This window comes from Lampetra fluviatilis, chromosome 32 (assembly GCF_964198595.1).
Source record: "Lampetra fluviatilis chromosome 32, kcLamFluv1.1, whole genome shotgun sequence".
Taxonomy (NCBI): domain Eukaryota; kingdom Metazoa; phylum Chordata; class Hyperoartia; order Petromyzontiformes; family Petromyzontidae; genus Lampetra; species Lampetra fluviatilis.
In genome coordinates this window covers 4,938,171-4,961,689 of record NC_136306.1, presented here as the reverse complement: position 1 = coordinate 4,961,689, position 23,519 = coordinate 4,938,171, and the positions used below count along the sequence as shown (strand labels likewise).

Here is a 23,519-nt window from a genome sequence, read left to right as displayed (position 1 = left end):
TCAATCATCCCTCGTGCAGCCTCAACTATTCACTCAATTTCTCTGGCCTATCTACCTACTCACTGGCAGAGCCCCGTGGCGTCTATGGTGAAGTTTTCACTCGATAAACTACCGGCACAACACGGTGTGATTAGTACAGTCTCAAAATAACATTCACTTCATCTCTCTGTCCCTACTAACCACCAGAGCCCCATGGCATACATGGTGATAGGTGTCGTATCTATCTGTCTGTACACCACCCGGGGCCCCATGCTGTCTATGGAAAGTCTCTATCTCTGCCCACATTAGCATGGTCTGTATGCGTGCAGTCTCCAACTATTATTCACTAATTTCTCTCTCTGATAGGAGGCATTTCTCTCTCGCCTCCATCTGTGCTGCTAGCAATTAGTTAACTTGCCAATGGCCTAAACCATCACCGCACCATCACCCTCCCATCAACCCCCACCACACCACTACACACAACCCCCCCACCTCCTCCCCCCCGCAGAGTGCGAAGTGGCTGTTGTCATCATCGCTGGAAACACGTGGATGCGCGCAGGGGCCATGTGCTGTGTTCGGATTTAGGTTGAGTTTGCGGACGCGCCGTCAGGGCTACACAATGTGCTCTCTCCCTCCTCCCACGCGCTCAGTCGACAGCTGCTGCTCCCGCGAATCTCACGTGCGTGAGACATCTGATGTTTTTACCCCCCCCCCTCTCCCGGCGTCCCCCGAACTAAACAATACACTATTATTATTTTTCAAACCAGGTAAAGCCAACTAGGCACCTTGCTCTTTTTCAGAGACGACCTGGCCACACGTGACGGCTAGCAGCTCATCGATAGTGGCTAAAGTCATCATCGTCGCACGTGGGAATTTATAGCAGCAGACAAATAATCGAAACGCATGTTTCTAAGTGGAGAGGTGGTGGTGGGGGGCAAAATCGGAGGAACCCGGAGAGAACAATCAACACAGCCACCACCACGGGGCGAGAGTGACCTCCAAATATACAACAGACATCGCCAGGATCCGGGATCGAACCCACGTGTTTCTGCGTAACCAGGCGAGGAAGATGATGACATGTCCTCGTCACCGCGGTGAGATGCTAATTCATCATGTATTTAATTAAGACAATAGTTCGATTTCGCTGCCTCCTATCAGAGACCCCATCTGAACTGTTGTTCGATCCCCGACCACGGCTAACATGAGTGGCGAGTGATGCATGAACCGCTGCTGCATAGCTGGGCCATCCCATCTCACAACCTCGCCACCGACGGATGGCGACGGATTTGAGGGGGGGGGAGGAGGTCTTCCTCCTGCAGTGGATAGGACCTGCCTGTCTGGTGACGGCGACAGTCCACTCTGGTCTCACGATGCCACAACTTGACGCCACACATTGCACATCTCCCAAACTGGATACGTCCGTGACGATATCCAGCAGGAGATAGAGAATGATTACATACTGTACGTGCACGTGGCAACAGGGACACGATGTGGGAATACTGCAGAGTAATTGTGTACGCAAGTTACAGCTATCTTGTACAGTATACATTCTATGACACTCATGTACACTGGGGTCATGTACTGGACTGGACACGTAGACCGAAATCCAGCAGTGAATAAAACATAGAACATGCAGCCTCTGCATACATCCAGTGCTGATGACGTGTTAGATTTAGTACTGTCAGTCAAACATCAGCGTATCCCTGCCTCCACGTGTGATATTTTTTACACGCCTTTATTTAATTCACTCTGTCTGTTGTCGTATCCTCAAATCTTGTAACTCAATTTTAACCCACTTCCCAATGTGGTATCGACTGCAAACTTGGTATACTTATGTCATACTGATGACAGTACTATATTCTATCTTTAAAAAAATAAACAATCTTTTTACACGCTTTCTATTAACTCACTGTTGTTGTCGTATCCTCAAATCTTGTAACTCAAATTTAACCCACTTCCCAATGTGGTATCGACTGCAAACTTGGTATACTTATGTCATACTGATGACAATACGATATTCTATCATTAAAAATATAAAGAAATGTTTAAACATTATTTTTTATATGTTATGTTTCGGCTTGGGTCTAATTGTCCACGCTCAACTGACGTTGGCTGTAATTTCCCACGGCCACTTAGGTTATGGCAAGCTTCGGGGCCACTTCTTGAAGTCGTGGAGTTCTGCCATTACGAGTACGGTACATTTCATAAAAGCGTGTTTAAAAAAAAGTATTTTAAAATATTACTTATTAATGGTTGAATTGTGATTACTGTTGGCGATTATAATTGACTGATGATTAAATGGTCACCATGTGATTATGATGATGACATTAATTATCGATTAATTTATTTATCTAAATTGTATTATTCCTGTATTACGATTTCCCCATGGTGAAAGTTTTAAATCGATGGCGATTCACTGCCGGTGAATGTCATGACGACGGTGATGCTGAATAGGAAATTGAAGTTCGTGACGACGGATGATGATGATGATCTTGAGGATGAACTCGTGAGGTTAATTTTGTTTAACCAGGTGGTGAGTCCAGGATGAGTCTCATTTGCAAGAGTGGGCATTAGTCTGCCAGTAGGGGGCAATGATTTCAATGGATAGTATGGTCCCAATTGAGACAGCTGATTATACCGTCGGTGACAATTTGTAACTGTTACTTCACACAGCAGTGACGTGAGGTGAGGTCAAAGGCTGGGGAGGCACTGGCTAATGTCAGAGCCAGATTCACACACCAAGGGGGGCGTGTCCTCACTGAGGGGGGTGTGTTAGACACGTCTCCCTTGGTGAGGCAGATGTGATAGCTGCCTCCCCTCCATGGTGCTTATTCATTGCAGTTTCATGACGAGACCAGCGAGCCTAAATATCTTTATACACATACGTGAAATAAGTTACCTGGAGTGTGGAAGGCGAGGACATGAAATGAAGGGGTCTACAAACATTACATTGGTGACATACTGAGACAGTAACAGGCACGCGCTGATTGCCCGCGCTCCATCCAGTTACTGAGGGGTTGCGCAATCAGAGGGGAGGCTGAGCTCGTCGCTGCCTCACCTCTCGTCTCTTCCTGTATTTGCAGCGGAGCTCCGCAAATTTGGCGATTTTGACAAAAAATTATTGGAATCGTACAGAAATGACATTTTTAAGACAGATCAGTGGAAAAATCTTAATATTTTTTTGATTATTCTTTTTTTTTCGTAACAGCTATTTTCATTGGAGTATGACAGGCGAGGCTCTGCCTCCCCTGCCTCCCCTGACCTCACGTCCCTGCTTCACACACCACCTTCATAATAACCATCATCCCTGCCACATGAATGGTACTGTCATTGTTACTCATTGTTATTCTTAATGGCTGATGTTGCATGCATAGGTCGTAAGGAAGGACGAATTACTTCCAGCATGTGATTATTAATCATGCCGACTAAATTGCTGTGTATTACGACAGTACTATATGACAATTGTTGATGATAATTGTTGATGATGACAATTACATTTAAATACATAACAAATGTTCCATGACGCTAACCTATCAACCACCATCAGCACCATCACTGCCGCTGAATGGTAGCCACCATCATCACAACCACCACCACCATTACCACCACCATAACCAACACTATCGCTATCACCAACCATTACTATCACCACCACCACCATCATCACAAGCACCACCATCACAACCACCACCATCATCATTACCACCACCATAACCAGCACTATCGCTACTATCACAAACCATTACTATCACCACCACCATAATCACAACCACCACCATCATCACCACCACCATCACAACCACCATCATTACCACCACCATAACCAGCACTATCGCTACTATCACAAACCATTACTATCACCACCACCATCATCACAACCACCACCATCATTACCACCACCACCATCATTACCACCACCATAACCAGCACTATCTCTACCAGAGGTGTGGACTCGAGTCATGTGACTTGGACTCGAGTCAGACTCGAGTCATGAATTTGATGACTTGCGACTCGACTTGGACTTGCATAGCAATGACTTTGTCCCACCTATGAGATGTGGACTCGAGTCATGTGACTTGGACTCGAGTCAGACTCGAGTCATGAATTTGATGACTTGCGACTCGACTTGGACTTGCATAACAATGACTTTGTCCCACCTCTGGCTATAACCACCACCACTACTATGTTACTATCTATAACCATGATTCACCAGCGCTGCGCCACGAACCTGTCCACCCGAGTTCGATTCCGACTCACGGCCAACGCCGGCGACGATTCCCTGAACCGGTCCTGGGCCTCCCCAAGGTCGACTCGGCCTCAAATGAGTTCCCGGTGCGGTGTGTGGTAAACATCGCCACTGGGGAGACAAAGGCGGCCGGGCGTGCTGCTGGCCACCCACCCCCTCGTGTGCCGTTTCCCGGCCTACTCGCTAACAGCACTTGCCCCGCCATTCCGGCGAAGGCTATACGGGGGATCTTTGTCTTTGGTGGAGTGGGTCGGTGGTGGTGAAGCGGGTGGTGGTGGTGGAGCGAGTGGGTGGGTGGGGTGGTGGTGGTGGAGCGAGTGGGTGGGTGGTGGGGTGGTGGTGGAGCGAGTGGGTGGGTGGGGGGGTGGTGGTGGAGCGAGTGGGTGGGTGGTGGAGCGAGTGGGTGGTGGTGGTGGAGCGAGTGGGTGGGTGGTGGAGCGAGTGGGTGGTGGTGGTGGAGCGAGTGGGTAGTGGTGGTGGAGCGAGTGGGTGGGTGGTGGAGAGAGTGGGTAGTGGTGGAGCGAGTGGGTGGGTGGTGGTGGTGGAGCGAGTGGGTGGTGGTGGAGCGGGTGGGTGGTGGTGGAGTGGGTGGTGGTGGAGTGGGTGGTGGTGGTGGAGTGGGTGGTGGTGGAGTGGGTGGTGGTGGAGTGGGTGGATGGGTGGTGGTGGTGGAGTGGGTGGTGGTGGAGTGGGTGGTGGTGGAGTGGGTGGTGGAGTGGGTGGGTGGTGGAGTGGGTGAGTGGGTGGTGGTGGTGGAGTGGATGGTGGAATGGGTGGTGGTGGTGGTGGTGGTGAAGTGGGTGGTGGAGTGGGTGGGTGGTGGTGGTGGAGTGGGTGGTGGAGTGGGTGGGTGGTGGTGGATTGGGTGGTGGTGGTGGAGTGGGTGGTGGAGTGGGTGGTGGTGGTGGAGTGGGTGGTGGTGGAGTGGGTGGTGGTGGAGTGGAGTGGGTGGTGGAGTGGGTGGTGGAGTGGGTGGTGGAGTGGGTGGTGGTGGAGGTGGAGTGGGTGGTGGAGGTGGAGTGGGTGGTGGTGGAGTGGGTGGTGGTGGTGGAGTGGGTGAGTGGGTGGTGGTAGTTGTGGTGGTGGAGTGGGTGGTGGTGGTGGAGTGGGTGGTGGTGGTGGAGTGGGTGGTGGTTGCAGTGGGTGGTGGTGGTGGAGTGGGTGGTGGTGGAGTGGGTGGTGGTGGAGTGGGTGGTGGAGTGGGTGGGTGGTGGTGGAGTGGGTGGTGGTGGTGGAGTGGGTGGAGGTGGAGTGGGTGGTGGTGGTGGAGTGGGTGGTGGTGGAGTGGGTGGTGGTGGAGTGGGTGGTGGTGGAGTGGAGTGGGTGGTGGTGGAGTGGAGTGGGTGGTGGTGGGGTGGAGTGGGTGGTGGTGGGGTGGAGTGGGTGGTGGTGGTGGAGTGGGTGGTGGTTGTCGGCAGAGGGAGTAGCAGCAGCAGCAGGAGGAGGAGTCGTGGTTGATGTCTGAGGCTGCGTGCGGATCCATTTTCGCTCGGTTTGTCGTTCAGGCCCAAACACACACAGATATAACACACACACAGACACAGATATAAACACACACACAGATACAGATATAAACACACACACAGATACAGATATAAACACACACACAGATACAGATATAAACACACACACAGATACAGATATAAACACACACACAGATACAGATATAAACACACACACAGACAGATAAACACACAGACACACACACGCAGATATAAACACACAGACACAGATATAACACACACACAGATATAAACACACACACACAGACAGATAAACACACAGACACACACACAGATATAAACACACAGACACTCACACGCGTCCCGTGTGAGTGACCCGGCGTGTCCTGCCGGCTCGCTCACCTCGGGACCGGCGAAGCGAAACCCGCGGTCTCCCCTCCTCCTCCTCCACCTTCTTCGTCGTCTCTTGGCTTGTCACCCGGAGAGGGGGGCGGGCAACAACAACAACAACAGCAGCAACAACAACCCACACCCCCCCGCGAAGATGAGCGGCGTGCGAGCTACGGCCATTGGAGACATCGGTAGGAGGAGTCCGGGAAGAAGGAGAGAGAGAGAGACAGGGCGGCTGCTGCTGCTGTTGTTGTTGGAGGCTCTGCGTGGGCCTTGCTTGCCGTTGTTGATGCTGATTGTGATGTTGGTCGATGGTGGTGGTAGTGATGATGATGGTGGTGGTGATTGTGATGTTGGTCGATGATGGTGGTGGTGATGGTGGTTGGTGGTGATGATGATGGTGGTGGTGGTGGTGGTAGCGGTGGTGGTGGTGATTGTGATGTTGGTCGATGTTGGTGGTGGTGGTTGATGGTGGTGGTAGCGGTGGTGATGGTGATGATGATGGTGATGATGATGGTAGTGGTGATGATGGTGGTGGTGGTGATGGTAGTGGTAATGATGGTGGTGGTGATGATGGTGGTGATGGTGGTGATGATGATGGTGGTGGTGGTGATGGTGGTGGTGGTGATGATGGTGGTGGTGGTGATGGTGGTGGTGGTGATGGTGGTGGTGATGGTGATGATGATGGTGATGATGGTGGTGATGATGGTGATGGTGATGATGGTGGTGGTGGTGGTTGATGGTGATGATGGTGATGATGGTTGTGGTGGTTGATGGTGATGATGGTGGTGGGTGATGGTGATGATGGTGATGATGATGGTGATGATGGTGGTGGTGGTTGATGGTGATGGTGGTGATGATGATGGTGGTGGTGGTGATGATGGTGATGATGGTGGTGGTGGTGATGGTGGTGGTTGATGGTGATGGTGGTGATGATGGTGATGATGGTGGTGGTGGTTGATGGTGGTGGTGGTTGATGGTGGTGGTGGTTGATGGTGGTGGTGGTTGATGGTGGTGGTGGTTGATGGTGGTGGTTGATGGTGATGGTGGTGATGATGGTGATGGTGATGATGGTGGTGGTGGTGATGGTGGTGTAGGGGAGCGGTGGTGCAGCGGTTAACCCGGCCGCCCGAGTTCGTGTCCCGTTCACATCCTGGGTTCCCCCCCCCCTAGCTCCACTCGGCCTCAAATGAGTTGGCTGTTTGCGACGTGTTAAACATCACCGCTTGGGGAGAGACAAAGGCGGCCGGGCGTGGTGCTCGCTAGCAGCACTTGCACCAGGCAGTCTGTTACAGGCTACACGGTGGGGGGGGGGGGTCTTTGTGTGTTTGATGATGGTGGTGGTGGTAATTTTCGATTTAAAGCTTTTGTGACTGCAGGGATTCATCTTCTTGGTTCTTTTGGTAAAGTCACGTAGAATGGAAATAAAAAAATAATAAAAAGAAAACATAAAATAATACACTAATATAATAATATAGTGTTTTTATTTATTATTTTATTATTTCCATTCTACGTGACTTTACCGAAAGAACCAAGAAGGTGGTGGTAATGTTGAACCGTAATCATCATCATCAGCAACGGTAACATTAGTAACATCACCTTCAGTTTCACCACGGTCAGCCGTCAATCGGCACCGATCTCACCATCACCGCTAGCATCACGAGGAGCAAAACTATCAGTCGCCAGCATGGACATCATCGTCACCCATTTCATTGTCACCAACAATCGAAATCGTCGGCATTTTGCATTATAATTATTTTAAATCGGCAGAGTGTAGTATTAACATCACCAGCCTTTGGATTTACTCACCAATTATTACAAATTTTATCACTCGTAAATCAATTCACCAACATCACCACCAATCATTTCATAATCACCATCTCCAATCACCGTCATCACCAATGTTCACGATCGATTTCATAATTTATAATGATAATAATTTCATCATTAATTTCACAGTCACCACACATCATCAGTGCCATCACCAAATATAACTGTGATCATCAGTCTCATAATCAAATATCAAAATTGTAATACAGTAATCATCATCATCATTGTGTCATCTGCTTGCCACTGTAAGCCTGAGCACGTGGTTCTGCCGCTGTTTACGCGGGGAGCTCACCACGCTGGTGATGTAAGAACCCCAGCACACGCTCTGCGGTACACGGCGACTTGAGCCAGTATAAATACCCTACAGTGTTCTGCCTCAGTACCCCATACAACCCCCGCCTCGCGTGTGTGTGTGTGGCAGCCTCTGGCACGTAATGCCCAACTTTCCCTGCACGTGTGATGGCACGTAACGGTCAATTAGTACACGTGACGAGGTTTTCATCCAGCAGTGGATTGACCATGGCTGATGACCGGTACGTGTGATGCTAGGTACATCATGTCTATTAGTACACGTGATGAGCCTTTCATCCAGCAGTGGATTGACCATGGCTGATGACCGGTACATGTGGTGCTAGGTACATCATGTCTATTAGTACACGTGATGAGCCTTTCATCCAGCAGTGGATTGACCATGGCTGATGACCGGTACATGTGGTGCTAGGTACATCATGTCTATTAGTACACGTGACGAGGTTTTCAACCAGCAGTGGATTGACCATGGCTGATGACCGGTACGTGTGATGCTCTGTACATCATGTCTATAATTAGATGTGATGAGCCTTTCATCCAGCAGTGGATTGACCATGGCTGATGATGATTTGATGACCTCACGGGGGCTGCCCAAGCAGCAAGACGTACAACATCTCGCTGCTCATTCTGTGTCATCCCTTGCACTGCCCCTCTTTGAACTTCACCTCCCATCGCCTCTTTTTCCTTCCCCAGGTTCTTATCATAATCACCTCGTTCAATTCAATTTTCATTGTGCTGTTTGTTGCTGCTCCCTTGTGACGTTTCTAGGCCTTTTTGAGCCTGTGCTCAGCATCCGAGTTTTAATTTAAATATTACAACTGGAAATGTTGCCATTGGTAATCGATCGTATTCGCGGTTCAGTTTTAATTGTACAGCGATTCCATTGCAATCGTAATGGCAGCTAACGATGCTTGCCGTCACTAATCATTATATTTGACAACCGCACGTGGTAAGGAGATCCACGTGGATGGCGCAAGGAGGCGTCATCTTGCAAGTGGTGTCAACATGACCTCATCCACGCATGCCTCACCTCCCTCTTCCACCTTTCCTCCTCCCCCACGGTCCCCCACCTGTACCGCCAGGGGATTGGTGCTGCTGCTACTGCCGACGACGACGATGATGATGTCCCCGATTTGTCACCGATGACGGTGGCCCAAAGCCGGCTCGGTGACGAAACGCCGAATTGGGGTGGGAAGTGGTGTAATCGGCTATTTGCGAGCCGGTGATGTCGCCGGGGCGACGCGAGGATGCTTCTCTGTCAGCGGTGGTTGCGTTTGGGAAACGATAAAACCCGAAAGCCGCGAGATCCCGGAAAGGGCGGATTAAGATTAACGGCGGAGCAGAGATCGATGCGCTGAGCCCTCACGCCACCCTCCGGGAAGTCTTCATCGTTAAACTCGCGGTGCGCCGCTGTCTGCGGAGAGCACGGTGGGCACGAGTGGGGGACATCAGCAGAACTCCGTTCACCGTACCATCGCCATCAGCCATGGGTAAAATTAACAAAAAAATCGAGCAATTAAAAACTTGCCCGCTGTGTACAACTGCGGTCACGCAGAACAGAGGCTGTGGAACGTGTAACATAGATCGAAATTTAACACAGACTCAACGCCCCGATTCACAGATACGAAGGGGGAGGCATAATCACAGCCGTGATGCACCACTCTGCTGCTGCTGACGCAATTATCTGGCTGATTGACCACCTTCAAGTAAAATCATAGCTGTTGCTCTACAGTCTACATCAACATCAGCCATGGTCAATCAGCTGCTGATGGAAGACCTCTCCAAGCCACTGCCGGCTCCTCCCACAATCCGATTCCCAAATAAATGAAATATTTTTTGTTAACCCATCGATTTGTTTGGCTTTCCAGACCAATATAATCCAGCAGTATAATTTTTTTACAATAGGCGCTGAACAATATTGCCACTGAACAATATTATTCCGAAAAGCCTATGTATATAGACCAATGAACAAAAAAATGTATACGTTAAAATGTGGAGACAGAACAGAGTTTTGGTGAAAGTCTCCATTGGTGTGCATATGGATAGGCTATCTGTGCTTGGCCATCATAATGTGGAATGGACATGCCTTGGGTTATAAATGGAGACGAGCACCGCACCTCGTGCCCTTGTTGTGGCTTGGGACGGACGTTTTGGACACTTAACGATGTAAGAACTCGCGAGTTTGACATCTTAGACAGAAGGAGCGATGTCTCAATCTGCTCGTGTCTATTGCACGTTCTGCCCTGGCTCTACTTACCCGCTGTGTGCGAGAGGAATGGCCGAGACGCCCATCGCTCAACTCTACCATTTGTCGCGTTGTGTCCAGCCCCCTACAACTATTGCAAAACCAGTTGTATCAAATTTACTTGTATTTTAGAATTTAGAAGGGGGGGGAGGGGGAGTGGTGGCTATGCCCCCTCCCGCTCTCCTGACACCACTCGGCTGATTTGGGGACTGGCACGTCAACCAACCAACCAACCAGTATTTTGCAATTCAGATATATAAATCATTTGTGCCCACCTCTCTTGGCGAGGGAGAGTCGGTGCAGCCCTGCGATCGCTCGCTCAGGCCACTGCTGGTGGAAGCTTTCTCTGTGGGCTTCTCCGTCCACGCTGGCTGGGCCGTCTTGAAAGAAGATAAAGGAGAAACGGTCTTGTACAATACCGCGGTGGTGTCGGTCGTATGTGGATGGGCTGACTCGGCAACACGCTCGGACGGTGGTGGTGCAGTACGTTACGGGTATTGTCTGTCAAACCGTCAACTTAATCCATAAATAAGCCACATTTTCAGGATAGAATTTCCCGCAAAAGTATACCTGACGTACGGGGGGGGGGGGGTGTCAGGAATTCTGGCATGTAACAGGATTTTAAAATGTTGACTGAGGTTGACAAATTTTCTTCATTGTCCTGGTTTAATAATACAAATTTCAACTGGTAACGCGCCGCTGTCCGCTCGCTCTCGTAGAGAGGACGACTCGAGAGGCGCGACACTGAGCCGCAGGCGGCGGTTGGGAGGGCAGCAGCAGCCAGGCTGTGACGCCGGCGTTTACCGATTGCCGCAGCTCCGCGATCCCCTATATATTAAGGTGTTTTCAGCCAATTCAGTGTTTACTTATGGGAGGAAACCATCTTGAGAAAACGCACGTATCTGAAGTGGCAACACTCTTATCCCATACAGATGGAACAGATGGGGTCAGCATTTTCCTGTACTGCCTTCTGCTGGAATAACACAGGCCATGTGCATAGCCACCATGATTGCCAACCGGCAGAGTTTAGATGCCTGCTTGGCGTGAAGCAATGCATCAGTTAATCTGTAAATATCGATTACATTCGTACAGAAGCTGTCAGCATGTGGAGCGGAACGTCGGACGTGGTGCCAAACAACAACAAGACGTGGCGGCACAACCCGAAAACACATCGCAGAGCCGTGCAGCGCAACCACAAAAACCTCCGCAGCAGCAGCAGCAGCAGCAGTGTTTTGGTAACGCGGCTTGTAGAGTCAGGAAGTGTGACCACGTGGTTGACGACGACGACGACGATGATGATCACGACGATTTGATGGCGTTGGTGATTACCGAGTGGGGTTATTGGGTGTGGCACATAGCCCCCCCCCCGCACCGCACGGGAATATCCGCCGACTCGGCACGTTCTCCTTGAGTCGACGGCGACTCCGGTCGGAGGAAAGTGACGGCGTTGACTACGTTCGCCCAGCGGAGATCATCGCGTGACCGACTGTGACGAGACGAAATCAACGAAGTCGGAATGACGACGATGTGCCCAAGATAATTTGGTTGCATTATTAGGCACCGTGGTTCGGTCCACAAATGATAAATCGGCTCTCATCTTCATCCGACGTGGTCAATCCGGACGAAACGCGTCCCCATGCCGCTGCCGTCGCCGCCTGTCGCAATCCTGTGATGTAACCACGGTCCAACCGGCATCCGTGCTCCAGCTGATAATTGGCTACATGTGTCTATAGACGATAGGTGTCGAGTTCACCGATTGGCGGAGCTGATAATACCGATTGCAATAACGCTGGTGGACACCCCACGTGTGCAGGTCGCGTGTGATCTTGTGGCTCTTTGTCGGTGGCCCGTGGGGTCTGGAGGTTTGGACACCCCCCCACCCCCCCCCCCCCATGATGATGATGACGATAGCCGGCCAGCAGGCTGAGTGGCAGAGCGAGCGGCCGGCAATCTGAAGACGTTGCGAGTTCACATCCTGGTTGGGGAGTTGACTGAGCCCGTCATCCCTCTGGGGTGGATAAAATACTGCTTTTGTGCAGAAGTAAGCGGCGGTTGTCCTATGGAGAGACGTGTCCCCCACCGTACCAATGTGGAAGTTTCACCACTGGCCGAGCCGGGCCGTAAACGGGAGATGGAGCACCGATGCCTCTGTGCTCGTTTGAGCAGCAGGAACTCAATTCGACGTTTACTTAGTTTTTGTGCTTTACTCTGCACGTGCCGTTGTCTAGCCACTGCTGAACTTCTGGTCCACATGTACCAGCCTGTTGATGTCAAAATGATTCACGATGGGGCGAGCGATATCGGTCGTGGTGTGGCTCGCGACATCGCCACGGCCGCACATCACCCCGACGAGCAGCGGGCTCGAGAAGTAACCCCCGATACGTTGATTTATTTCTCGTAACGACCGGACCACCGTCGTTCTAACGAGCGGTGCGGCGGGCGCGGCGCCAGCAGGCTTCTGGGCCGACCGGTCGCCGCTGCACGAGGCGGCGTCGCTGGGCCGCGCACTGCAGGTGAAGCGGCTGATCGAGACGGGCGCCTGCGTGAACCTCGTCACCGTGGACTCGGTGACTCCGCTGCACGAGGCCTGCCAGAACGGACACGCGCTCTGCACGCAGATGCTGCTCTCCGCTGGCGCGCAGGTACCTGGTGGAGGGAGCTGGGGGGTGGCACGCGGCATCATCTGAACAACAACGACCTCCGACCCGGCGAGCTGAGACGATTAAATCAATGTTTTCTGTGGTCGCCCAGATTCCCGAGCGCAGTGACCTCATGTCAGCCGTGACGATGACGATAAAGATGACCTCTCACTTAACCCAGAACTCCGTCACTTCCTATTATCCTCTGATTTCTACTTGGTTGTTTTGCTCCAATTTCGTGTTGCTTCGTTGCTGTAATTTATTGTCTTTTTGTGTTTTTAGGTGACCCGCCTAAAAACACCCTTGTCAATTATGCCGGTGTCCGGAGTTATTGCCTGGTTCCACAAAATAAACTCCACCCCCTCCGTACCTACCTCCTTCTATCCCCACCCTCTCCCCCTCCCCCCAGGTGGAGGCTCGTAACATTGACGGGAGCACCCCACTGTGCGAGGCGTGCGCCTCGGGGAGCCTGGAGTGCGTGCGGCTGCTGCTGCTGCACGGAGCTCGCGTCAACCTCTCCATCTTCACCGTGTCGCCACTCCACGAGGCCTGCCTTGGCGGTGCGCCACCACCGCCCCCGTGCCACCCCCAGCACCACCAGCGCCACCACCGCGTTGCCAGCGCCTTGCCATCAACACCACGTATCTCTGTGTGTCTCCCTGCTTCTCTCCGCGTGTCCCCGTTGTCCCCGCGTCTCCCCGCGTGTCCCCGTGTCCCCTTGCGCATGCAGGCAGTGTGGAGTGTGTGCAGCTGCTGATCGCTGCGGGCGCGCACCTGGAGGCACACGACTGCCACCTGGGCACCCCGCTGCATGTCGCCACCTACAAGCAGCACCAGACGTGCGTGCGGGCGTTGCTCGACGCCGGTGAGTGCTGCCGGCGCCGCCACCATCACCGCGATCGGTCGCCACACGCACTCGCCGCCATCTCTCACGACCATCACCACGATCACTGCGATCGCTCGGCACACGCACTTACCACCATCGCTCACCACCATCGCTCGCAACCATCACCACGATCACCGAGATCGCTCACGCCACACACGCACCACGATCGCTCACCACAATCGCCACGATCACCGCGATTACCCTGACCACTCACCTGACGCACTCGCCACGATTGTTCACCACAACCACAACAGTCACCACTATCTGCACCATGATCACCGTGGGCATTCACCGCACACACTCACCATGATCACTCGCCATAATATCACTGCGCTCATCACGATCACAGTAATCTCCACACTCAGGCGTTGGCTTGTGACCTGCCCCCCTCCCCCGGCACCGCCCCCCCCACACGCAGGAGCGAACGTGAACGCGGCGAAGCTGCACGAGACGGCGCTGCACCACGCGGCGCGCACGCACGACGCGGCGCTGCTCGAGTTGCTCGTGGAGTTCGGGGCACGCGTCAACGCCCGTGACAACCGCGGCCGCCGGCCCAGCGACTACCTCCCCGCCGGGTCGCCGTGCTGGGCCCAGCTGGCGCGATACGAGAGTACGGGGCCACCGGCCCAGGCCATCGCCGCCCTCCCATTGCTGCCGTCGCAATCGCCGCTCTCCCATCGCTACCACCACTCTCCTCCCATCTTTACCACCATCAACTCTTGCAGCACCTGCCTTGCTTCCGAATCGGCGTACCATCGTCTCTTATGTGTTTCTCATGTTAAGGCCACAGCGTTATTGATAAATGTGTTGCATTCTTTTGCATTTGTACGCCATTGTGTACGTGGTGCGGTGTTTAAACATCACCACGGGGGAGACAAAGGCGGTCAGGCGTGGTGCTGGCCACACACCCCCTCGTGTGCTGTGCCGGCCTACATAGGTGCTCGCTAACAACACTTGCCCCAAAAGCCTGTTTAGGCTTCGTGGGGTATCTTTGTATTTGTGCGTGTCCCGTGTGTGTGTGTACGTGCGTGTGTCCTGTGCGCTGTGCAGGACACCCCTCGCCGCTGCTGCAGCTGTGCCGCTTGGCTGTGCGCGGGTTCCTGGGTCCCCAGCGCCTGCACCAGCTGCCCCAGCTGCCGCTGCCTCGCCCGCTCAGGCAATTCCTCGCCTACTCCTAACCCACACGGGCCCGCCACTCACCACAGTCCCTCGCCACTCGCTCACCGCCGGGCCATCCACTCACAACCACCTACCTCCACCGCACCGACTTCTAACCCACGTGGCCCGCCACCTCGCCACTCGCTACCACAGGACCGAGATCCACTCACCATTACCACCACCTCACCTACCCCCTAACCCACGTGGTTCGCCACTCACCACCACCACCCCCTCACCACTCGCTCACCATGGGGGCACCCACTCACCACCACCACCCCCTGACCACTCGCTCACCATGGGGGCACCCACTCACCGCCACCGTCTCCTCACTGGTTTGCTCACCGTGGATATCACAGATGCACTCACCGTCGCCTCACCAAGGAGCCCGCAGAATCACCCACACACCACCGAATCGATCGTCCTTTCGCTCAGCACCGATTCCTCACCGTGCTCGCTTTACCGCGAGATTACAGAACCACTCGCTCCCCAATGGCCACGCCGCCCTCGCTCACCATGCAGCTCACAGAACCACAGAACATGCTCACGGTGAGGAAACGGTGGTCGCCTGCGCTGGTCAGCTGCGTCCAGCCGAGGGATGGCGCAACATGGTGGTGGGGGGGGGTCGAAACGGTAGGGGGCACAGGATCTGTAGCGGTGGTGTCTGTAAGTCCTCGCAGCGATCAGTGGTCGCGATTCGATCTGAGAATCCAATCTGTTTTCTCTTTATTACAGAAGTAAAATAAATATATACAGTAATATATCATGACAGGGATTGTTTAACGATCATCTTTATTGATTGATGCCGCGGAAACGACCAAAATTATTTGGAGACGGTACCGTGGTACGTTCATCGTCGCCATCATCGTCGTCGTAACGTTGCATTGCAACGCCGCGTATTCGATCGGCTGGGGACCCCAGGCGGGCGGATATGTGAATACGTGAACGGTCGGCTCTGTGGACGTCTGTAGAAAACGAGGGTTGCGCCGCGGTCTGTGCGCAAACGCTTGCACGCGGTGTGGGGGGGGGGGCGGTTTGGTCGCGTGACCGGCGGTCGGACACTTGGCGTCGTGCGGCATTTACGAGAGAGCCGAGACACTTCACGGCTCGAGGTGACGGACGAAGCGCCGCCGCCGCCGACAGCGCGTCGGCCGATCCGTCCCAGCGCCGCCGATGGTGACATTGGCGGCGCGATAACGTGCCAACGTCGTGCCAACGTCGATGAATTTTGTTCATAGTTTACCCCTCCCCCCACCTGCCTTCACCGCCTCCACTGCCCACAACGCCCCCACCGTGCTCTAAATGGACACTGGGTGACACTGATCTCGGCTGCCAAGCCGGAGGAATTCCACATTCCTATGGTGGGGCCCTGTCAATCCATAGGAGCAATCGTTGTTTGTTTTTCTGCCGGCAGTGGTCATTGCTCTGTGTGTGCGATGTACGTGACCTCTGTGCTGTATATGTATACACTACACACACTACACACATACACAAAGATTTCCCGTATAGCCTTCAATAGGCTGTTGGGGCAAGTACTGTTAGCAGGAATCTATTAAGACCCTATCTAGGACACAAGGGGATAGGTGGCCAACAACACGCCCGGCCGCCTTTGTCTCTCCAGTGCTAATGGTTTTATACACCACACAAGGTACTGGGAAGTTCCGGGACCGGCTCAGATATTCGCCATTGTTATTGGTCGTGAGCGGGAATCGAACTCGGGCCACCCGGTACGTAGCGCAGTGTGCTGAGCACTGCACCACCGCTCCCCACCTCGCCACTAAAATACACACGCCGGCAAAACACCTCAATGCTGGGAAAATGTACCTGCACATTCCTCAGTTGAAATCACGCAGCAGCAGCAGCAGCAACATCGCCCCCTGCTGTGAAACGTGAGAAGGAGCCTCCTGAAAGAGAGTCGAGACTTTCGTGGGTAAACAGGTGGAATAATAAACACATTGTCCTGCGGAAGGAGCTGGTAGGAACGTTGGGTTGCTCGGTCAATGGCCAGGGTCAACGGCGGCGTGGTGTATTCCGCAAATATGCCCGACTGTGAGGGCGGGCACAAGCCGGCGTGAGTAGGTTAAACGTTGAGTTTTATAAGGGCACCACGGGGTGACCAGCCCCTCCCCACCCAGCCCCACCCCCCGCCCAGCCCCACCATCCCCACCCAGCTCCTCCCCACCCTCCCCTCCCCACCCAGCCCCTCCCTCCCCACCCAGCCCCTCCCTGCACGACGGACACAATAATCCCCTGTGGGCTGGTGTAACCAGGAGGTTCCTACCAGTATAATAATAACAGTCGTAACAAGTATTGAGCTCCCGGTGTTCGTTTCTCAAGAGTTTTTGACCACCCCGTGAGGGCAGCGTTCAGGGTCAAACATTATTGGAAGAGATTTGGTCTAAAACTCCCGAGCAGGACCCTCTTGAAAGAGTGTCTTGAGACTCGGCCAGTTGGGATTCTGATTACACGTGCGAGCAATTGATCCACGTGTTTAAAAAAGAAAACAATGGGGGGGGGGGGGGGGTCGTCTGATTAGTGTGGTTTATTTATATACACGGTGGCTCAAAAGTCAGGGCACACAGAGTTATTATATTTATTTCAGCAAATCACGTAGGGTTGTTTCATGTATTGTAACAGATGCTCAAACTGACTCCCATTAACATTAGTGTCCACGTGAATTGTCTTTTGAAATGAATTTAGCACTTTTTATAAGATTGCAGGTGTCATCTTTGACCTTTTCATCAATTGTTAATGTCAATTTCCGCTTCATTTTTAAACGCCATCTGAAAAGGAAGAAAACCAACAGAATTAATAATGATAACGGATACAATAATAACGTAAAGAATAAACAATACATATGTTGTAATGCCAGTGTTAAAATAAATGAAATAAGCTCTGTGTCCTGACTTTTGGGCCACGCCGGAGTACACTACAATACATTTATAAAACACCTCACCATCGTCATCATCGAGCTGTATAGTGAAGATTATCATGAACAAAATGAATAATTGGCCTAAATATCCCATATTTTTGTCTCAGCATTAAAAATAAAAGTATTATTTTGCACATCCCATTGGCCGCACGGCCTTCTGTGAGTGCGTCTTAGCAGCAGCGTTGATTCAATAAGAGCGAATATCTGCACCGGTTTTCGACATCCAGTGTCTCATTAGCAGCGGAATCGGTCAGATGTGCGCGCTTGAAGCAATGCTGGTGAACTGCCAGATGTTTATAGGCAAAATGACCCTCGCTGTTCGATATGGGTCCCAGTGTGACGCAAAACGAGATGATGGACTACACGGTATTCAACAGAGGTGGGACAAAGTCATTGTTATGCAAGTCCAAGTCGAGTCGCAAGTCATCAAATTCATGACTCGAGTCTGACTCGAGTCCAAGTCACATGACTCGAGTCCACATCTCATAGGTGGGACAAAGTCATTGTTATGCAAGTCCAAGTCGAGTCGCAAGTCATCAAATTCATGACTCGAGTCTGACTCGAGTCCAAGTCACATGACTCGAGTCCACACCTCTGGTATTCAATAACACGTTCGGCTATAATCCTGTGGCTGTAAAATGGAAATAATATAATAGGCGACATTTCCGGCAATGGCCCTTCATAGCAGATGTGCACCACTGCCAACGTACGGTCACCGAACTGCAGTGGTACCGCGGAGATCGAACTTAATTCGTTCCAGAAGGCCATTCGAACACCGATTTGTTCGAACACCGAATTAGTTTTCCCCGTAAGAATGAATGTAAATGACATTAATTGGTTCCACGCACATTAAATCTCTCATTATAAAGCATTTTTACACGAAGTTTACAGTAATTACATGCATAAAATTATACAAAAAAAAACATTGTGTATGGATTAACACCAAAAAACACTAAAATAAAATAAATTAACGAAAAGGTTAAGGAACGATGTTTTGCGGGTCTGCACTGGGTGAGAGCTCCGTGTTAACTGAGCCTCTCACACGGCAAAACCTTTATCTGGGCAAGCGTCACGCACGCTGGGCCATACGCGTCTCAGCCGTACAGGTTCTTTCAAGTCGAGATTGCCCGTTCGACCTCCGAATTTCGTTCGGTTTCCGGGGCAAAAAATGTTCGGAAATATCGTTTGAACACCGATTTGTTCGAGTTCTGGTGCGTTCAACCTCCGAGGTTCTACTGTACTTTATAATTAGTATTATTATATACCCGGAGTATCTTTCACGAGATTCAATCGACTGGTGATTGAATATTGCGAAAGTGTTCAGCTGTGGATCTTAGAGTGGCAGAAATTTCATGGACTTATCGCGTTGCATATTGAAATTTCCAGAAAAAACTGCCAATGTTGGTCTAACTTTGGCCCAACGTTGGTCTAACGCTGGCATGTGATTGGGCCAACGTTGGCATGTGATTGGGCCAACTTTGTCATGTGATTGGGCCAACTTGGGCCCAACGGTTCCACGTTTACTGGGTTAGTGGAAGACACGTTCGAGGATTTGAAAAATAAAATGTGAATTTCTGTATCATTGTTTAAACCCAATTCCTAATGTTCTGCTTCTTTCTTAAAGCGCATTTATTGGGAGGGGGGGAATGGCACAGATGTTAGTCATCACGTCCTGGCCTTGATTATCAATTAGGGTAATTTGTTTTTTTCGAGGTGGTATCACGTATCAATTTATAAGCTTGACAAACATTTTGCAATCAAATAAACAGCACTTTACGCTTATATGAATAATTACTCTTTCATAATTATTTTTTATTATTCACAGCGCTTTGTGGAGTTAATTGGATATCGACCTCTGGATAGCAAACTCTAGCAGAATCAACTCCTGGATGAAGGCCTCACCAATGCCATGTGCCGGTTATGGGGAGAGGGGGGAGTTGACCATACTTCACCACTCTGGTCCGCAGTGCGGCTTTGTGAAGAGGTGGAGGAGGGCCCCAGGATGGTTTGGATGATACTCGCCGCCACCGATTATAGCCGTGGCTAGAAATGGAACTCGGGTCGCCGGATTCATATCGCAGTGCGCTAACCGCTGCACCACCACTCCAACCCCACAGACAGCAAATACTGTAGCAAAACAATTGGCGGCCCAGTAAGTGGTGGTCGACGGTGACACCGGGCTAGTGGTTACGCATTCGGCCACTCGTGGCAAGGGTTCATGGTTCGAATCCACCGGTCGCCCTGATTAATACTGCGGCTGTATTTACCGGATTAATAATATTACGCGCCGTCTGCTTCATTCACAGTGGACATTTAAAATCCAGTGACCTAATTCACAAGAGGAGGCCATCGCGTGCCGGTGTCACGGAACAAATTTTGTTAAAGTTTGAAAAAATGATACCACAAATTGCTCAATTGGGATTGCACACAGCAGCGATCCTTGCCCTCAGTGAGGCTTTCCTTGGTAGAGAAGCGACGTAATGTGAGGCTATTCTTGGTTAAATATTTAAAGTCTTAACGTGATACTGTCCTCCGTGCGGCTCATGTTGCTGGAGCAGCAGCGGCTTTGATTCTGCGTCGAGCTGGTTGATGAGCCGTGGTGAATCGGGCATGGAGTTGTGTCACACGTCCCATGGTCTCAGTTGTAGGTGGTGACCACAGTTGCCGCACACTGCTGGAGAGAGTTTATAATTCTCCACTTGTACAGCATCACCATCATGATGCGGCCGTCTGGAACGCTCTTCCTTCCGAGATTAGGAAGCCACCGGAGTTATGCACTTTCAAATCTAGATTGAAAACTCATTTATTAAGAACTACTTTTTGCGTTTAGTTTGTTGTCTTTCCCCCGCATATTCGATGAGCATGATTAGCTACGTACGGTGGGAAAGAAGTTGTTATACATACATACACGAGGTGTCCGCATCTGCTGCTGCAATGGCTTGTGCAGTGGATGATGTGGTTCAGGGGTTGTGGCCCCATGAGCTTCGCAGCAGGCGTTGGGTCCCGGTGGGAGGCGGGATCCTCAGCGTCAGAGCGGGAGGAGGCGTCCGTTGTTTGTGGACGTCTTGTGGTGAACGCCGTTCAGTTCGGGCATTGGACACGCGGTGGCGGTGGCAGAGCCGTGCAGTGCCCGGCTCGCCGCGGCCGTGTGCGGAGTCGGCGTGTGTCCGGCTTCTGGGGCTCGCTCCGGATTCTCGTGACTTGCGTCAAAGGAATGTCGCGAAATATCCAGGTCACGTCCACACCGCCGCAGTGACATTTGTCGCTTAGGGGGGCGTGGCGATTGACCCGGAGCCCCCTCCCCCCGTTGTGTTTTGCCCTCACTGTGATTGGCTGCTGGTGACATTTTGGTTCACTTTAACGTTTTACTTTCAGCTTTAACGTTTTAAATTTTAATTTAAAGCTTTCGTGACTGCAGGGATTCATATTCTTGGTTATTTCGGTAAATTCACGTAGAATTTGATGATCATCATCACACCTGATGATGATTGCTTGTGTTGCAGTCGAAACGTCGTGAGAATTTTGTTTTATATTTGTATTATTTTATTGTTTCCCTTCTACGTGACTTTACTGAAAATACCAAGAATATTTAACGTTTTACTTTAAAGTGAATCAAGGTCACATTTAACGCGCTTAAGATTTCGTGACCACGCGTAATTTTTTTTCGCGTCAAATTGTCTGCCGCTTGAGAAAAACAAAAAACAAAAAATTATTGCGTCGTATACCCCTCCTCCACCCGACACAGGCCAATTGCCATGGGGGCAGGAACAAAAAGAGACGTGGCCCAATTACCGCGTGAGCAGCACCACCGTGGGGTGTGGGAGAGCAACTCACAGCACGTGGTGACATGTTGTGAGACTGCCCCCCCCCCCCCCCCCGATAACACCACCGAGCTAGTCCATAATGAAGGTCTTTTTGGGGGGCTAGGTCACGTAAATGTATAAATGTGTCGTTAACGCCGCCACCACCCGACAGCGCCAATTAGCAAGGCGTGTCACATTCCTTGGGTCTTTCGGTAAAGTCACGTAGACAGGGGGTCAAAGAAAATAGCAATTAAGTATAACCAGTAAAAACAAAGTTTTTCACTATAAATCCTTTATATGCGTGGCGGCGAGAGTCCTCTCGTCCTCTGGCTTGAGATGGCTGCCACCTATGGGTCAGATGATTGTCGGCCAGTATTAAGCAATTGGTAATTAAATATTTAATTTGTTTTCCCTAAACAGTGTGACATTTTGGACATTTTTTTCACGAACATTAATTGTCACGCACAACGAGTCTGTGTGCAAAATGTCAGCTCGATTGGATCACGGGAAGTGGGTTAAAAAACGACCGAAAGATTTGCACGGTCCTAAGCAAGCAAGCACGCAAGCAAGCAAGCACGCAAGCAAGCAAGTGAACTTAATATAAAGGATTTTAAAAACTGAAACTACGACGTTTCGATCGCAACACAAGCGGTCGTCTTTTGTTATTTTCTTTGAACCTATCTGCATGACTTTACCGAAAGACCCAAGGAATATGAATCCCTGCAGTCACGAAAGCTTGAAGTCGAGATTTAAGGTTTGTCACGATAACAAAACGTGACAATTCGTTACTCGTACAGCACACCGCTGTGTTGCTAATTGTCCCTGTCGGGTGGTGGCGGATTTGACGACACGTTTATATTTACGCGATCTCACCCAAAAACAACCACTTTATTACGCTAAATATTGGGCGCAAAAGCCGCCTACTACTACTATTACGCGAGTTAAACGCACTATCGTAGCTGAGCCTGTTGGGCTACGCGGGGTCTAAGTTTCATGGGCCCGGTGTTGAACCCCAACGTCTGACAACGGCCTGCAAATGTTCGCTTTGTGATCGTCGGCAAAGGTGCAATGTTTTTGCTGTCTCGGCTTCACGTTGACGACCGATTGTCTTGTTTGCTAATAAACGCGACACGGAAAGGACGATCGTCTGCGTTGGAGCCTCTTGTACACGGGGAGACGGTGATGGAGCTGCTGCCATGGGTGGAAAAAACTCGATTTTTTTTCCAGCGGCAGGCATCGCGGTTTTTCTTTCATACAATTAAACCCGATTTCGGGGAATTAAAATCTGGTTTAATGAATACGAAACTCTGATCCAAGGCTTAGGCTGCTTCCTCGTCGGTGCTGCTATCGTACTCGGGGGGGGGGGGGGGGGCCGTCGGGCACGGGGTCGTCGTAGAATGCGGCGGGCAGGTTGGTCGTGATGAACACGAGGAGCTTCTCCTCCACAGTCGTGGGCGCCGCCAGTGAGTTCCTTCGCTTGGAATGGATGAAGCCCATCGTTGAGAAGTTTGGAAAGTGCTGTTCTGCAATTAGAACCATTTAAACCGGATTTCTCCCAATCTCAGATGATCGGGTTTAATATAGAAAGACAATTAAACGCGATTGTAAAAAACCCGACTGTGCCACCCTTGGCTGCTGCTGA

At 51.4% G+C, this 23,519-nt stretch overlaps 1 protein-coding gene across 3 annotated transcripts; it reads left to right on the top strand.

Annotated features, from left to right (window-relative positions):
• The first annotated feature begins 802 nt into the window (after positions 1 to 802).
• Positions 803 to 20,188, top strand: ASB13 (ankyrin repeat and SOCS box containing 13). 3 transcript variants are annotated; one of them, XM_078871367.1, is made up of 7 exons: positions 811 to 1,073; positions 2,116 to 2,169; positions 12,914 to 13,104; positions 13,511 to 13,661; positions 13,832 to 13,966; positions 14,406 to 14,597; positions 15,038 to 20,188. In XM_078871367.1, exons 1-7 carry the CDS (start codon positions 1,049 to 1,051, stop codon positions 15,163 to 15,165), a joined length of 876 nt encoding a protein of 291 aa, XP_078727493.1. In that variant the 5' UTR covers positions 811 to 1,048; the 3' UTR covers positions 15,166 to 20,188. The 3 variants fall into 3 exon arrangements, with proteins under 3 accessions (XP_078727491.1, XP_078727493.1, XP_078727492.1); XM_078871365.1 differs by having other exon boundaries at positions 803 to 1,073; positions 14,406 to 20,188; XM_078871366.1 differs by lacking the exons at positions 811 to 1,073; positions 2,116 to 2,169 and adding an exon at positions 5,640 to 6,269 and having other exon boundaries at positions 12,917 to 13,104; positions 14,406 to 20,188.
• Positions 20,189 to 23,519: the final 3,331 nt, after the last annotated feature.